The sequence below is a fragment of the Ovis aries genome, chromosome 12 (genome assembly GCF_016772045.2).
Source record: "Ovis aries strain OAR_USU_Benz2616 breed Rambouillet chromosome 12, ARS-UI_Ramb_v3.0, whole genome shotgun sequence".
In the NCBI taxonomy this organism is placed as follows: domain Eukaryota; kingdom Metazoa; phylum Chordata; class Mammalia; order Artiodactyla; family Bovidae; genus Ovis; species Ovis aries.
The window spans coordinates 41,233,763-41,251,699 of record NC_056065.1 but is presented as its reverse complement, the minus strand read 5'-3'; the positions used below and the strand labels follow the sequence as shown (position 1 = coordinate 41,251,699).

At 53.8% G+C, this 17,937-nt stretch overlaps 1 protein-coding gene across 1 annotated transcript in view; it reads left to right on the top strand.

Moving 5' to 3' along the window:
• The first annotated feature begins 1,536 nt into the window (after positions 1–1,536).
• The window catches only part of DRAXIN (dorsal inhibitory axon guidance protein), a 31,971-nt gene continuing 15,570 nt past the window's right edge, over positions 1,537–17,937 (top strand). The window contains exons 1-2 of the mRNA XM_015099216.4: positions 1,537–1,671; positions 16,125–16,585. Coding sequence (XP_014954702.3) covers positions 16,165–16,585 — 421 coding nt within the window. The 5' untranslated portion in view covers positions 1,537–1,671; positions 16,125–16,164. The remainder of the gene's footprint in view (positions 1,672–16,124; positions 16,586–17,937) is intronic.

The following is a 17,937-nucleotide window of genomic DNA, read 5'->3' as shown; positions in this document are numbered from 1 at the left end:
AGAATATGACTTACCAACTAAACAACAAGTCAGATCATGTCTCTGCTCAGTTCATAACCCAGTCCATACTGGAGCCCAACAGGCTGACAATATTCCTATTAAAATAACAACAGTCGATAATTTTTCTAGATCATATCCTGTGGGGCCAGGACCTTAGGAACATTATCTCCTTACACAGCCACTGCACTTAATCCTTGATTCTTGAGAGTTAGGGCTAAGGGTGAGCTCAGAGAGGTTAGGCCACTTGAAGGAGAGGGGGAATGGCATCAGAAAAGGAGCCCAGGCATCTACCTGACTGTAGAGTGGAGCTCTTAAACCTCTGAGCCATAATTTGCCACCCTCCGGAGAAAGAAGACAGTCGAAATAGAGGCCACAGGGACAGCTCTGGGGGCCAGGCAAGACTGATGCTTCGCGCAAACCCGGCCCGCCCCACCGCTCTTTGATCTTTGCGGTGCTGGTGGCGCCACTGACCCCGCCGTGAGTTATGGGGGCCGCGGGACCCATACATAGCATTCCTGGACTCCCAGGGTCGGCACTCTGTGAGTGATGAATGAGCCGGCCCCGAGCGCTGGCTTTGTCCTGCCTGGACCGGGTTTTGGAGCGTCAGACCTATTTTGGACCAGGCGTGGCAAGAGGCGCACTGTGTGTGTGTGTGTGTGTGTGTGTGTGTGTGTGTGTGTGTGTGGTAGGGGGACTGTCTTTTTCCCCTTTCCTCGCACTGTGTGTGTGTGTGTGTGTGTGTGTGTGTGTGTGAGGTAGGGGGACTGTCTTTTTCCCCTTCCCTCCCAGGGTGTGAGAGTGGGAAGGGGGCTCTAGTCCAGCCGTCAGTGCGCCCGAGTCTCATCTGATAACGCTTTTAAGACCCCCTAGAATCCCACATGGAAGAGCGACCCCTCCCAGAACCTCGCCCCCAACTCCGTTCACTTTCCGAGGCTGCAAAGGCCCCGCGGTGCCTGGTTCCGCCTTCCTCGTACCGGGCGTTTCTTCCTTCCCATTTGACAGCCTAGGCGGAATAATCCTTTTGGAGAACCGTCGGCCTTTGCTCGGCCAGACTCGCCGCAACTAAGCGCTCAGCCCCAATTCATTGTTGGGGTCCGCCAGGGACCCCCTGCCGCGGCCCTTTGTCGCCCGCTCCCGGACGGGCCGCTCCAGAGGCGCCACCGCTGCCCGCGCCCCGCCCGTCCCACGCGCCCCGGGCCGCGCCGAGGCGGCTCTTACGCACCGGGAGGAGTGGGCCCGCCTCTCCCGGTGCCCGCAAGGCCGCCCGGCTGCGCCCGCCTTTGTCTACCTTCTTTGTCTGCCCCGCGCCCTCGCGGCGGCGGCGGCGGCTAGGCCTCTGGGGAGCCGGACCGGAACGCCGAGCGCAGCTGGCAAGGGCGCGCTGGCCGGGAGCGTGCTGGGCCCGGCTCGGCCCAGGGCTGCCCCTCGGCTGGGGGCAGCGGAGCCCTGTCCCCGCCACCCCTCCCTCTCCCCTCCCCGTGTTCCCGCCCCCTTCCCTCCCGCCCGCCCCCCTCCCCCTTCCCTCCAGCCCGGCTCAGCCTCGGCACATCCTCCTGCCGCCCGCGCACCTCTCCTCGAGGTCCTGGCTTCGCGGCTCTGCCCTCTGCTGCGCTCGGCTTCCGCGGGCGCTCGGCCGCGAGCCCCTCGGCCCCCGCGCCGCGGGTCAGACAGGTAAGGCATGGCCTTGGCCCGCCCCCGGCCCCGCCCTCCCGCCTCACCTAGTTGCGCGCCCGGACAAAGGTGGGCTACCTGGAGCGCTCAGGAGCCAGGCGCGCTGGGGACTGAGGCTGGAAGTGAGGATGCTGCTTTCTTCCCTGTCCTCCCGGCCCTCGGACACGTCGGTCGGTGGGTCCGCCGCCTCCTCTCCTCGACGCGTCTCCCCTCAGCTCCTGGCTCTGCTCCGGAGCTCCTCGTCTGCCCACCTTCCTCCGGTCACCGACTTTCCCACGTTCTGACACTGCCTCGCGTGAGCCCTCGCCTCGCTCTCCCGGACTCATTTTTCGCCCACTCTCCTCCTCCGCACTAGCCTTCTCGCTGTGGGATCCGGTCTCTCTTTGTCTCTCTGTCTCTGAGTCTCCGGGTGGTCTCTCGGGCTGAGGATCCCAGTCTGACGTTGTTTGAAGAAGCTCGAAAGACTCCCCGAGCCCCGGGCAGAGCTGGCAGGAGTGTCCTCGGCTTTTAGCAAGGCTACCTACGGGGCTGGAGTGTGCGCAGGGAGAGGGAGGCTCTAGGTGCGCCCCGGCCCGGGCCCTCCCATCCCGACCCGGGTCAATTCCACGCCCTAGTGATCCCGACGGCGCTGGGCTAGGTCTTCTGGCCCCGGTTCAGGCCCTCTCCCTGCCCACTGCCTGCTTTTCTCCAGCCGCGCACCAGGGGCTCAGGCGCCGTGAGGGAACCAGGTTTGAGACGTGAGGCCTCTTGGGTTCCCGCCAAGTCCTCCCTTGCTCCACCGGGTGCTCCCTCGGCCCTCGCCTCGGTCTGCTCTCTCTTGCTCAGAGCACTCTTCCATGCTGCCCACCTCCCAGCCTGGTGGCATGGAAGAAGTGCCCTAGTGTTGGTTCAGTACCCCTCCGGAGTCAGGCAGACGGAGCCCGAGGGACAGATCCTGGACAAAGGAACGTACTTCTCTGAGCCTCAGTGTCCCCTTGATAACTCGGGGATAATAGCACCGACCTACAGGGATGTGTGTGGAAACGGTGAAAAACCATATGGAATGTCAGCGCAGCACGCACTGGGTGGCCATGGGTGATTCTACAGTCTCTGGGTGGGTGGGGACGAGGCTCCACAGAAAGGGGGAAACGGATCCAAAATTCAAGGCTTAGAGACCCTGAAAAGAAACCTGACTATGGCCCCTCCCCTATCACAATCACCTCCCCCTACACACTCTTCCAGGCACTCTTCTCTCTTTCTCTCCCTCCTCTTCTCTCCTTGTCCTAAAATCGGAGCTTAAAAATCAGAATAAAAAGGGCCTCTGCTTTCAAAGTGAGATCAGTGTGGCTGTTGATGTTGCCAACAGCTGGTCATTGATTGAGAGACATCCGTGTGCCTCATTGCCAATTCCGAATCTCCATCTTGCACCCATTTCTTTTTTATTGTTTTTTAAAAATACGTATTTATTTGGCTGCACCGGGTTGTAGTTGCCGCATGTGGGATTGAGTTCCCTGACGAGGGATGGAACCTGAACCCCTGCATTGGGAGTGCAGAGTCTTAGCCACTGGACCACCAGGGAAGTCCCTCTATTTCTTTTTCAGTGTCTCTCACTTACAAGCCACTTCCTTTCCGCGGGGTGGGGGGGGGGGGGATTGTCTTTTGGATCCTGAACCTGCTGGGGAATCACTCAAACCCTCTGACCATCTGTGTCATCATGACAGGTGGCACACGACTCCAGGAGTCAGGCAGTGATGTGGACTTAGTGGCATAATGCGGGCAACTTTATAACATCTCCTGACTGGCAGGTTCTAGATTCTCCTAGCTGAGTTTTTCAGCCCCAGCCAGGACTGGCAACCAGAGCCTTTCTCTTTAGAGAGGGAAGAATGGGACTGAGAACACACACACCCACACATATACCGACCAGACTCCTGTTCACCATCCTTCCTGCCACTTTCACTGCCTTCCTCTATCCCTAACCCCCTCAATGGCTCCTTGTTTCCACTGAAGTAACAACCTTGCCTGCCTCCCACCACGCCCCCATCAGCATCAGAGTTTTCGGCCATGATAGAAGGCAGACCGTCTCCATGCCCTGATGGACTCTGAACTCTTCCCTCTATCTGAAATGTCTCCCCTTGCAGGCCAAGGTCAGATGGCCCGTCCTGTGGGAAGCCCTCCTGCTCCCCCTTTGCCTCCCTGTCTCTCCTGGGCTGCACTTCCCTGGGCAGCGTGGGTCTTGTTCCACTTATGGTCCCAGTGCCTGAGACACAGCAGGTGCTCTGTCCATATTTGTTCTGATGAATGGAATCCTTGGCTAAGGGGACAGGGATGAAAATTGCAAACCACAGGTTATCCCTGGGTTCCACTGGGTCCTGCTGGCCAGGCCAGGGGCAGAGTGGGCTCTAGAGCAAAGGACCAGAGCTGGGGCAGTTGGAGAGGGAGCAATTCTCCTGGAAAGTCCCTGTGGCACCAGGGCCTCTGCATGCCTCCAGAAGTTGAGGATGACTTTTGTGCCTGATTGTAGCAGAGGTAATAGACCAGACAGGGAAGCAGCTGCCTGAATTCAGCAGACTAGCTTAGCAGCTCTGTGGCCTGCACCTTCACTTGTTTCAGCCAGAAACGTGACAGAGCAGAGATTTTGCATCCTGGCCTCCCTGATTCCGCATTCTGAGGTGAGCAAGAGCTGGGCATGTTCCTGGAGTGGGGAGGAGTCATCGGGCATCACTCCACTCGCTCCTTCAGGTGAGATTCCCTTCTCTTGCTGCTCCATGCCCTCTGCTTGTCCAACCCAGCTCTTCCTCTCAAGGGGGCCAGTGGAGCACACGTCTTCCCAGGAAAGACCCTGCCCCCACGCCAGGTCCCAGCTTTGGCAGCCACCCACCCCCCAACTACAATACCATGGCCTGACATTGACTGTCTGAGACACTTCCCTGAGTGGGTATGGGGGCACAAGTACTAGAATCCAGAGCAGCTGCGATGATATAATTGCAGAACCTCAAGTTTTTAGGAGCCCCCTCTGTGCCAGCCTCTGGGGTAAGGCCCCATTTTGTCATATCTAAAAGTCAGAGCTTCAGCACTGGTATTAGTTACTGAGTAAGCAGGAGACATCAAGGTCAAAATGTGGCCTTTGAAGTCAGGTGGCCACAAGTTCAAATCCCCACTCTCCCATTCACTCTACTGTGTAACCTTGAGCAAATCCTTCAAATCTTTGTCCTGATGTTGATCCACTGTTACTGTCATTATTACCTGAAAAATATTGTCCACTTCAAGGGGCTAAATTAGATAATACACATAAAGCCCTAGGTCTTAAGAATAGTCGATGCCCTATAAATAATACCCAAACAAACACTGACTTTTCAGATGTGGGACTGAAGCCCAGAAAGGTTAGTTGGCTTGCCCAGGGTCACACAGCTATTAAATGCTGGAGCCAGGATGCACAGCCAGGCTTGCCTGACTCCAGGTGTCTTCCTACCCGACACTGGCCTCTTCCAGAACTGACAGCAGGCATTCTATCACTTGATGATTAAGTGATGGGTCCAACAAAATTGTCTGGGAACCAAGATAATGACATTTGGGGGATGAGGGCACCAAGGGGATGGCTTAGGAGAGGAGGAAGAGGGCTGGCCAGTACCTGTAATGTACCAGGAGATGATAGGACTCCACCCACCTTCCCCCCTCCAAATAATACCCTTACATAGAATTTTTTGAGGTGTGAGGCCTTGGGAGGGTGGGAATTCCCAAGGCTGCTGATGGGAAAAATAAAAGCAGATGGAGCTGCCCCTGTGGAGAAGCCAAACCTCATTTGCCAAGACAATGGTCCCCTCCAGGCAGGCCTGGGCCTGTGCTGACCTGCCCCACCGAAGCCATCAATCACCCCACTGAGGACTGAGGACGGGGCTACCTGTGTCCACCCCCCACACATGCAGGCACAGATGCATGAACACTTCAGGAACCCACCCCCACGCCCCACGCCCGCTCTTCCCCCTCCTCATAATTACAGCAGCTACTGTTTATTGCACCCTTACTGGGTACCACTCACTGTATACCTTTACCTCCCTTCATTCTCAAAACCTCCAGCATTTTACAGGAGAGGAAACTGAGGCTCAGAGGGGTTAAATGATTTGACCGGGGTCACACATTTTCGCTCTGTTCAGGGGGCTCTCCCATGGCTCAGATAATGGGTTTGGATTGACATGTGTGTGTTTGAATCAGTAATAATTATGTCTGTGCCTCCCTCTGTCACTGGGCCTGTGGCCTCCCTGCTGGGTCACAGTGGGGACCTCTAGATGGCAAAGAATGTGTTTTTACCCACAGATTAGAAGCTCCGTCCAGCAGAGTTTTCCCCATGTCCTGGGAATATCCGAGGCCAGAGTTGTGGGTCCCCTTGCAGACTGGGAAATCCCTAAGGGAAGCAGTCAGGTCTCCCCCATTAGACTGGAGGCTTCCTGGGGCAGAGGCTGCTTTTGTTACTCAAACCAGAGCTCCCTGAGGACAGCAGCTGTGTCTCATCAGTCTTAGAGTCCTCCAAGGTGAGACCTAGATCTTCCTTGTTAACCGTCAGAGCTCCCCAGGGCAGGGCTTCTGTCCCAGTCAGAGTTTACTGGCAGTTTCCAGAAGCAGGGACCAGGTGCTCAGACTGGAGCATCTTCTCTTGCATGGCACTCAGGCCCTGCACCCAGAGGGGATCGGCAGGTGTTGACTACCTGATGTTACTCTCCATCCTGGTGCTGCATGGTCAAGAAGCAGAATTCCCTGTGTGAGACCAGGTTGGCAGATCTGTGAGGGATGGGTGGGACTCTGGCTGTTCTGAGGCCTGGGGAGGGGCTGACAGGCTCCTTCCTGTTGAACAGGTGTCACTTTAAGGGTGCAGAGCCTCTGAGAGGCAGGGTAGATGGGTAGGGACTAGCTCAGGACTGTCAGGGTCAACCAGCCAACAAGCACCCTCCACCTAGGGCAGCTGTTTCAAGTCTCACCCCCAACACCCCCCAGTAAGCTCATCTTTGCTACCTTCCCACCCACCTATACTGCCTGAGTTCCTTCCATACCTAGAAATGTCCCCTCCCCCAAACACACAGAAGTTCGAATTTCCTAAATAGTCAAATCTCATGCCAGGTTAATAATCCCATTTCACAGACAGAGAAATTATGACTCATGATGAGGTGTGATGGTGGGAGGAATTGTGGGAGGCACTAGAGAGGCAAACTCTGGTCCCAAATTGCCTTAGGAGGAGCCCAGCTGGTGAAATTAAGATCCAGCTCCCCCTCCTCCACCCTCACTGAGGACAGAACTATTTTGTGACTATTTATTTATTTGTTTATTTTTGGCTGTGCTGGTTCTTTGTTGCTGGGGCAGGGGCTACTCTCCAGCTGAGTTGTGTGGGCTTTTCATTGCTGTGACTTCTCTTCCTACAGAGCATGAACTCTAGGGCAAGCGGGCTTCAGTAGTTGTGGCTCTGGGCATTAGAGCACAGGCTCAATAGCTGTGACACACAGGCTTAGTTGCCCCAAGGCATGTGGGTTCTTCCTGGACCAGGGATCAAACCCATGTCTCCTGCACTGGCAGGCAGATTCTTTACCACTGAGCTACCAAGGAAGCCTAACACAACTATTTTGATTGAACAATTACAACTTCTCATTTTCCAGCCCTGGGGGAATCAGCTCCCCTTAAAGAAGATAGGAATCTGCTCCTAGGGAACCAGGACCTCTAAGACCCCCACCCCCAACTGGAATTCCAGATTTGTGGAGCTGACTGCCCAGTGGCCCCACTGTTCTAAGAGCAGAAGGGGGGACTTGAGGATGGCCATCTCCACTGTTCAATTCCAACCATTTCAGGAAGTGTATGACGGAATCATGAGGAGGCGTCAGAGGGAAGAGTCTGGCCGATTAGTCCCAAGTTAGAGCATTCCTTCTAACAAAGTCTGTCCTGAGCACTACTGAGTTGGGGTTCTGGGCTTACAAACACTGCCCCTGGGGCTCCCAGGTGTGAGAGTGAGGCAAAAGTTCTTCGTGTGTAAAGGAGCTGATCTCTGTCTGTTCTATGTGTTGTGGAAATGTCCCCTGAAGAGTTTTAAGCTGGAAAGCTAGTGATTGGATTTGTCCTTCTGATCACAAAGCTGAAAATGTTCTGGTGATAAGCCAGGGCCCAGGGCAGACAGCAGCACCGGAAGTTGTCTGGGTTATTGGAAACATGGCAGGGAACGTGGCATGGCAGGGAATGCGGCACCCACTTGGAGCCCAGTGTGACCTGAGACTGCTGCTCTGAAGGACAGAATTCAGCCCCTTAGGGTCAGGATCCCCAGAGGGGAATGGTGAGATGCCCAGAAGGCCACAAAACCCCAGACCCACTTCTCCCATGAGCTGGGAGGACTCAACACCTGAGCCCAAGAATACTGACTCCCAGACTACCCCAGAGTAAGGCTGGGTTCTCTCAAGGGAACAAGATCCCCATGGAGATGTTTCTTGACTTCTCAAGGGTAGAGGTCTCTTCTAGTCCAGGTTTAGCAGAAGGCAGCTACCTTCCAGTTTCTTTCTTTCTTCTGTTTATTTTATTTAATATTGGCTGCACTGGGTCTTTGTTGCTGCATGCAAGCTTTTTCTAGTTGCAGTGAGCTGGGGCTTCTCCCTAGTAGCAATGCTCGGGCTTCTCATTGCAAGGGCTTCTCTTGTTGCAGAGCTTGGGCTCTAGGGTAGGCGGGCTTCAATAGTTGCACCTCGTGGGCTCTGTAGTTGTGGCACACAGGCTTAGTTGCCCTGCGGTGTGTTGGAACTTTGTTCCCCGACCAGGGATCAAACCTGTGTCCCCTGCCTTGGCAGGTGGATTCCTAACTTGACCACCAGGGAAGCCCCGACCTTCCAATCTCTTATGAGTTAAAGAGGGTTAGACTGTTTCTGTGTGGAGCATCATTTTAAGACCTGAGCTGTGGCCAGGGATGTGGCAGGAATTAGAACCCTTCTCTCTCCATTTCCCTGACCCCCCAGCACTGTGCACCCCTTTCTGAGGAGCCCTTGAAAGACAGGTGCCCCAGTCATCCCAGAGACCCCAGTGCTGGTCTCAGGATGTCCATCCCAGCAGCTCGGTGGATTAGGATCTCACCTGTGCTGGAGGTTAGGCATGATTCAAGAGGTGGCCAGAGCAAGGCAGAGCTCCTCCAAAATCAAGTGAGAGGGAGGGCTGGCCCAGGAGTGAACTTCTTATCATCACACATAATTGTGTTTTATTTTCTCTCTCTCTCTCTCTTTTTTTTTTTTTTTTTGGCAAGGAGCTTGTGGGAGCTTAGTCCCAGCCAAATATTGGACCCATGCTCTCCGAAATGAAAGTGCAGAGTCCTAACCACTGGACCATCAGGGAAGTCCCACATATTGTCTTTGAACATTCACAGATATGTCCTGTGAATTCATGCTGCTTTGACACTTGTCCCTGGCCCCTGGGGGCTCACTGCAGAACCAGGAGAATATGAGGTGTCATCCCTCCCCACAGGGGGCTGTCAGGTGGACGGGAAAACAGATGGAGGATCTTGTCACCATGGATCATAAGTTCCCAGGCTCCCTTGGCAGAGGGCCCTAGAGACCACTTAATCTAACTAATCTACTAATCCAGTAGTCTGCTTCCACTATGCTTCCCATCTGTCTTATTTATTTATTTATTGAGCAGTGCCGATCATTTCCCATGAAATCTTATCCATAATCCCAGGTGTTCAGTTGCTGAGTTGTGCCCAACTCTTTGTGACCCCATGGACTGCAGCATGCAAGACTTCCTTGTCCTTCACGATCTCCCAGAGTTTGCTCAAACTCATGTTCACTGAGTCGGTGGTGCCATTCAAGCATCTCTTCCCCGTTGCCCCCTTCTCCTGCTGCTCTCAATCTTTCCCAGCATCAGAGTCTTTTCTCGTGGGTCGGCTCTTCACATCAGGTATCCAAAGTATTGGAGCTTCAGCATCAGTCCTTCCAATGAATATTCAGGGTTGATTACCTTTAGGATTGACTGGTTTGATCTCTTTGCAGTCCAAAGGACTCTCAAGAGTCTTTTCTAGCACCAAAGTTCATAAACATCAATTCTTCTGTGCTCAGCCTTCTTTATGGTCCAGCTCTCACATCCATACACGACTTTTAGAAAACCATAGCTTTGACTATATGGACTTTTGTCAGCAAAGTGATGTCCCTGCTTTTTAACATGCTGTCTAGTTTTGTCATAGCTTTTCTTTGTCTTTTAATTTCATGGCTACAGTCACCATCCAAAGTGATTTTGGAGCACAAGAAAATAAAGTCTGTCACTGTTTCCATTTTTTCCCCATATTTGCCATGAAGTGATGGGACCAGATGCCATGATCTTAGTTTTTTGAATGTTGAGTTTTAAGTCAGACTTTTCCCTCTCCTCTTTTACCTTCAACAAGAGGCTCTTTAATCTCAGTACTAAGACCAAAAAAGGCATGATTTTAAGAGCAGTGTGGCACCCCACCACCACCACTAATTTCTTCCCCAAATCAAAATTTTTTTCTATCTCATGAAGATACAACTTCAAGCCCTACTTTCACGACTGTCTTCAGCCTCTCCTCCTTGGAGGTGCTGTGCAACCTCTGTTACGCCCAATGTCCCATACTGCCTACTTCAAAGTAAATCAGTGACAAAAAGAGAAGCTATCCTCAATGGCATAAAAGAAGACAGTGGATGTCAGTTGCGTTTGTCAGTATGAAGTGGAGCCTCTAACTGGCTTTGGTTGTTGGTGCCCAGAAAATCCTGGAGAGTGTAAATAAGTCATAGCAAATGTCAACAGTTCTTTTAAACTGCTCACATTTCATCCCTGGAACACTCTTCACTGACCCAGGAGAAGCCCAAGTTATGGTGGGGCTGTGCCCGAGTTAAAATTGGGTAGAGAACGCATTTGAGAGTGGCTGTTGCTTCCCAGGTGATGCTAGTGGTAAAGAACCTGCCTGCCAATGCAGGAGACATAAGAGACGTGGGTTGGATCCCTGGGTTGGGATGATCCCCTAGAAGAGGCATGGCAACCCACTCCAGTATTCTTCCCTGGAGAATCCCATGGTCAGAGAAACCTGGCAGGCTACAGACCACAGGGTCACAAAGAGATGGACATGATTGAAGTTTACCTACAGTATGGGCTTCCCTAATAGTTCAGTTGGTAAAGAATCTGCCTACAATGCAGGAGATCCTGGTTTGATTCCTGGGTTGGGAAGATGCCCTGGAGAAGGAGTAGGCTACCCACTCCAATATTCTTGAGCTTCCCTTGTGGCTCAGCTGGTAAAGAATCCTGCAATGTGGGAGACCTGGCTTGGGAAGATCCTCTACAGAAGGTAAAGGGTACCCACTCCAGTATTCTGACCTAGAAAATTCCATGGACTGTATAGTCCATGGGGTCACAAAGAGTCAGACACGACTGAGCGACTTGCAGCTTGCAAAATAGTTTTAAAACATTTAAAAATTAAGGCTAGAATCAAATGCTTAGAGAATCCCTGAAACATGTCTATGAAATATGGTGGCTCAAATGTATCACTTTCGCACTCAAGATGGAGATCCAGGGTGAAAGGGTGGGGGTTGATAGCTAAGATTTCTCAATGGGTGGTTGTCTGGCTCACAGCCTGGACGGAGTGTCATAACCCCTCAGCTCCATCAGAGCCTCACTGATATCCCTGGCTTGGGATTCCCATCTAACCCTCTTCAGCCAGCCCTGCTCCCACCTCCCACCCCCATCCTGCCGCCCTCTCCCCTCCAACCCATCAAACATTGGGTGAGCTAATCAGTAAAGGAGGAATTCAGGCCCCACAGTTGTCTGCCAGGCGGGTAGGCAGGAGGCTCCGCCTAGTCTCCTGGCCCCTAAATGCAAGGCTCTTGTGGGGAGAGGGGTTGGGGGCTCAGGAGTCAAAGCAGGCTCCAGACTCCATTAACTGCCTTCATTTGCATGTGACACTGCATCCCTGCGGGCTTCTGGATGGAGACCTCGCTGGCAGTTTAACTCCACACAGTATGGGGACAGGATGAGGGCCTGAAACAAACCCCTTCCTCCTCCTTTGTCAGTTTCCTCTTCTCAGCTGCCAGAGCCTGGCCTGGCTCCTGGGCCCTGATTGCACTCACAGCAATGGCAGGAGATTACATGGGAGAGGCAAGCAACCCCCCACTGAAGCTCAGAGGAGGGGTGAGGGGGTGCGAGGACTGACTGTCCGTGTGTGCTGGGTGCAGACCCTGAGGTGGAGCTTTATCACTCACTAGCGGTGTCACCTTGTGCTTGTGGCTTACTCTCCCAGAGCCCCTGTTTTCTCATTTTAAAAATACGGAGAACGACCTGCCATATGCAGGGCAGTTGAGAGGATGCAATAAAAAATGGATGAAATAAGCTTGTAAGAGCCTGGCTTCCCAGCCGCTCAGGGAATGGCAGCTCCTATGGTGACAATTGCTCTAGCTTCGTTTCGTTTTTAAGGAGCCACTATTAGATCTCTGTTGTGAGAGAGCTATCTCTGGGTGTGGATGGTCCTTCTGTCCCTCAAGTGCTGCCGAGTGTCCCTAGTCCTAAGTAAACCAGACCCAGGCCAAGAAGAGTAGGTTTTGTGTGCAAACCATAGGCAGAACCATCCAGGGCTGATGGGGACCCCGGGGAGACAGGACACCTGCTGCCGCTTCTCTCCTGGCTGCTTGGTGCCTTGGGAGGCAGCCTCCAACTGGCCTCCCGAGCGGCAGAAATGGATCAGAGCCCTCATCACTGTGGATCCTTGGCACGACTTCTGTAGCAGCCCGCGTTTCCTAAGCGGCTCTTTGCCAGATTGGCATCTTGGCTGCTGCACTGTGCCAAGATTCAAGTACAAATCCTGCGGGCTTGGAAAGAGGACTCCATGCTGTCTTCAGGGCAAAGAGGCTCCGGGATCCCCAGCTCTCAGTCCAGCATGCTCTCTCTCTCTCATTCTCTGAGATCATTTCCTGCTGGACCAATCCTGCTGTCACACACACACATTCAGACACAAACACTCAGACACACACAGACACAGACACACATACTCAGACTCACACACACACTCAGACACACACATTCACACACACACTCAGACACACACACAGACACACACTCAGACACATACACACTCAGACATACACACTCAGACACACACACACTCAGACACACACACACTCAGACACATACACACACTCAGACACACACATTCACACACCCTCCCTGGGAATTTATGTATGATCTTGGGCTCAGGTATCAGTTTGATTCCATTCTGATCCTTAGCTGTTGTTTAGTCTCTTACGGTGTCCAACTCTTTGAGTCTCCATAGCTCGCCAGGCTCCTCTGTCCATGGGATTTCCCAGGCAGGAATATTGGAGTGGGTTGCCATTTCCTACTCCAGGGGATCTTCCTGACCTGATGATCAAATCCTCATCTCCTGCATTGGCAGGTGGGTTCTTTACCACTGAGCCACCAGGGAAGCCCAAAGTTATAAGTGCCTATTATTTGCAGAGCCTTGTAAATGTGACAGAAACAGGGGGAAAAGGGGGACAGAACTTCCTGTCTAGTTGGGGGTCTGATTGGTCCAGCCGGAAATGATCTGGGCAGAGCTGTGTGGCATCCCTGAGGAGGGAACTGTATCTCAGTTCCCACTAGAGAAGGCTTTCTGTCAGAGGGGACATTTGGGACAAGTCCCAGAGGACAGGAAGGATTTCCATAGAGTAGCATGAACGAGAGTAGAGAGACAAGAAAGATTCGGGGTGGCGGTGTTCGAGGCCCAGGAAATAATCTCTATTGGCTGTGATGGGAAGGAAATAGAAGGCAGGGCTGCACAATTAGGCTGCGGTCATGTTACACAAGATCTTGAGTGCCAAGGTGGGGAGTCTGTGGTTAAATGGGAAGGGAACTAGGAGCCAGGGGAACTGGGAGCCAGGGGACAGTTGTAAGCAAGATCAGAGTAGCTTGGCAGCAGTATGGGCTGGGGCCAGGGGCAGGATGGTACTGATAAAAGTCTGAGGAAGGGGATGGCCCGCATGCTGAAATCCTCCCTTTCCTGCTTCAGGTTGGCCCCATACATGATTTGTGGGGTGCAAAGCGGCAGGGAACAAAGATGGCACTGAAGTTGGGGTTCCTGGGTACAGTGAACAGACCCATGGTCACCAGCAAGGGCTTGGTATCAGGACTTCATTGGGAGAGATGGCAAGTGCGGATAGGGTCGTGATGCAGGGGGTTGTCTAAGGTTGGGGTAGGGCTGGGCTTCAGCTCCTGGCTCTGCGGGGGAGATGCTGTCCTCTGGAACTAGTGCCAGGGCTGGTCATTGAGCTCAGAGGCCAGTTCTGAGTCACTGATTGGCCTCATGTGTGTCCACAAGGACAGCAAGCTGCCCCTACATGACATGGGGCTGCTCACTCCTCACCCCTCTGCCAAGACTCATCTGGTCTCTTGCCTGCACTGTTTGGGTAACTCACCTTGCTCCTCTCTACCCTCAAGATGGAGGGATTCTACTCCCTCCCCAATGTCCCAAAGGTTCCCTGTCGATGGAGGCGCTCTGTGGGTTTCTCCCAGGCTGTCCATGTGATGTCCTCGCAGGACAGAAGTGGGGGCTGGGTGGTGGACAGCATCCAACACAGACTCCACCTCCTTCAGTCACAGCGAGAGGAAGGTGGAGTCTGGTAAATGCAACCTGGCATCTGCCTGAGGCTTGGAAATAGGGTTTGAAGGGTCCCCCAGAGCAGAACAATGCTTGACTGACAAGCTCCTCAAAGGGCCCCTCCTCCTCCCACCTGGCTGCCTCTGGAGTGCAGGCCCGCCTGAGCACCGGCCTCCAGGGCTCTCATTATGGAAAGGCTAGGGGTGAGGCTGGCGGGGCAGAGCCTAGGGCAGTGGAGGCCAGGGCCCGAGCCTCCCCGGGGACTAGGACATGCCAGGCGGGAACGAAGGGAAGGAAGGGAGGCCAGTGACCAGGCAAGGTTGGGGAGGAGCTGTTTCTCTCCCTCTGCTTCCCCCCGACTCCTCCCCAAGCAGGTCAGCCTGCCCTCCCCGCCCGCTTCAAGGGCCCCTCACTTGGGGTTAGCTAACAGTGAACCTGGGACGGGATGGCCATGGCAGAGCCTGCAGGAACTGAGGGGGCTGGAGGGAGAGCTGCTGGCCGAGGTTCCCAGGCCACCAACCTTTCCTCAGCCCTGGGCAATTACAAGGCCACAAATCACAAGGAAATGGTTGTGTAAGCACCTTTGCGAGCTTAATGGAATATGCAGGCAACCCGAGGAGGCCGTAAAAATTCAATCAGCCCAGCTAACCTGGTGCCCAACTCGCCTGGGATGTGGTGAGGCTGGTGGGGTCGAGGGGAGAAGGGAAGACTGTTGGGGAGGGGAAGGGACATCCCCACTGTCCCCCAGCCACACTTCTCCTGAGCCTTAGCTCCAAGTTCTTCTGGAACATTCGGGAATTTTGACCCTTCCCCCAGTGCAAAAAGGGGAGCAGTGAGGTCCCATGAGATGCCCCCACTTCCAGTGCAGAAGAACAGGCTGTCCCCAGGGGAGGTCAGAGGTAGTTCACCCCACCCTGCAGGGTCAGAGTCCAGCCTCCAAAGCACCTCCTGGCCCCCGGCTCTGGGAGGGACCGTTCCGGCCCTGTCAGAACCTGCCTGGAACTTGGAGGAAGAGAGAAGGCAAGGCTGGGCTGTCTGGGAACAGTACGTGGGGGCTCAGGGCACAGGCTTAGCAATGACTAAATGTCACTTACTCCATGTGACTCACCCTCTCTGAGCCTTAATTTCCACTTCAGAAAATAATAGGCGCCACTTCAGAGAGTCGACAAAAGGACCAAGTGATAGAAACGCACACCAAGCGCAGAACACGATTCTCTCTTACAGCATGTGCTCAAATGCTTTTATTCATTTGTTTGATTTTAGGCTTTGAGTCAAGTCTCTGGGACTATAAGCCTATTTCTGAGCTTGGAGGGACTCAGCTCATTCCCGGAATCTTAGCCCAAGGCAGAGGTTTGCGCAGAAGAAAGGAATCTAGACTGGAACCTGGGTGTTTCTTAAAACTACTGAAACTCAGGGATTCTCAGCTTCAGCACTGTGGTCTTTCTGGGCCAGGACAGTCCTGTGCATTGCAGGGTGTTTAGCAGCATCCCTGGCCTCCCCCCAGTAAAGTCGGTAGTGCTGCCTAGTTTGGGCTACCTAAAATGCTTCCAGATGTTGCCAAATGTACCCTGGGTGGGGGGAAGGTCAAAGTCCCCCTCCATCCCTGTTGAAACAGACTGCACTATAACAGTGTGAGTTAGGGGGGGACAGCCCTGGTGGTCCAGAGGTTAAGACTGCGTGCTTCCATTGCAGGGGGCATGGGTTCGATCCCTGGTTGGGAAACTAAGATCCCGTATGCCTTGCGGCATGGCTAACAGGTAAATAAATAAAAATAAATGTAAGTAAGCAACTTATAAAAGAAGAGTGTGAATGAGAGGACTGTGGATGTGGAGGAGGAGGGCTGCAGAGCTGCCCCCTCATGGTCCTACTTTTCTTGCAGGAAGAAGCCCTCAGCTGGGCCCACCACCCACGCTGCCCCCATGCTGCTCCTCACCCTCCTCCTGCTCTTGGAGCTGAGCCTGGCAGGTTCCCTGGGACCCGGAAGCTCTGCTCAGATCCTGCCGGAGAATCACATCGACCTCTCGGGACCAGCACTGTGGATGCCTCAGGCCAGCCACCACCGTCGGCGGGGCCTCGGCAAGAAAGAGCAGGGCCCAGGCACACCTGGCTGGACCCAGGATGGGGCTGTGGTCACTGCCACCAGGCAGGCCTCCAGGCTCCCAAGGGCAGAGGGGCTGCTGCATGGGCCAAGTCCTGCAGGCCTGCTGCAGGACAAAGGTCTGCTCCGGGGGCTGACTCGGCCCTACCCCGAGAAGGAGAGCCGGGCTCCAGGGTCAGAGAGGGTGAAGAAACGAGGCAGGGAGCACAAGAGACGGAAGGAGAGGTTGAGGCTGCACAGAGGTAGCTGGAGGTCTGCGAGGGGGTGGGGCCCTACAATGTGGGGAGGAGGACAGTAGGGGAAGGGGATCAGACCCAAATGACCAAGGGGATGGACTTCAGGTGACAGACATGGAGGCTGGAGGTGGGGTCAATGGCAGGAGCTTCCTGGGAGGACAACTGGATGCCCCAAAGAGGGCAGGTAGTGGACCCTCAGAGGAAGAGAGGGGTCTCACTAGATTCAGAGGGATCTGGTGAGAAGAGGTGCTGGGAAAGGCGGGGGTCAGGGTGGAGCAGGGGAGGAAGAGAAGAATATGTGGCCATAGAAGCTCAGTCTTATCTATAGATCATCCTCCTGATTCAGGAAGTTCTACCTTGTGTCTGACCTAAATCCATCCTATTGTAAGTCCTAAGCAGAGATGGGACAATTTGGTGCCTCCCAAGCACATCACTTAATCAGCGCTGAAACACAGAGCAGAGCCTAAGAGCTTAGACTCTGAAGAGCTTAGACTCTGAATTGCCCCAATTCATATTCTGGCTCCACGACCTCCTGGCACGTCACCTTCCTGTGCCTTGGTTTCTGCAAAGTGAAGGCAAGGCCCCCTCTATCCTCATGGTAGACTCAGAGAAATTTTGCTATCTGGAGTACCTAGAACAGTGTCTGCCATTTGGCAGGGGCCACAGCAGTCGTTGTTTCTATTCAATAGTTAATTCTCAACTTTCTCTCGATGCTGAATCCATCCATGTCCTCTGACCTGGACATGGCTTACCCAAGGAGAGCGGTCACGTCCTTATTTCTCCTGCCTCTGCCCTGTTTGTTGATGGAGTTTCCTCCCCATCCTTCTTTGTTGTTGTTGCTCAGTCACTCAGTCATGTCTGACTCTTTGTGACCCCATGGACTGCAGCATGCCAGGCTTCCTGTCCTTCACTATCTCCCAGAGCCTGCTCAAACTCATGTCCATTGAGCTAGTGATGCCATCCAACCATCTCATCCTCTATCATCCCCTTCTCCTCTTGCCCTCAATTTTTCCCAGGGTCTTTTCCACTGTGTTGGCTCTTTGCATCAGGTGGCCAAAGAATCGGAGCTTCAGCTTCAGCATCAGTCCTTCCAATGAAATATTCAGGGTTGATTTCCTTTAGGATTGACTGGGTTTGATCTCCTTGCTGTCCAAGAGACTCTCAATAGTCCAACCTCCTTACCTTCCTTCATGTTCCTTTCATGTTCCCAAATCCCCTGTGAGCTCCAGACTCCCCGAAACATGTTTCAGCATCTCCACCCAGCTAACCCCTCCCCAGTCTCCCCTGGCGAGAGCCCAGGCAGGCAGCCTCAGCTTCAAGTCTCTTTGTGTGACAAGACTGCCTCTAGGGGCGGGCCA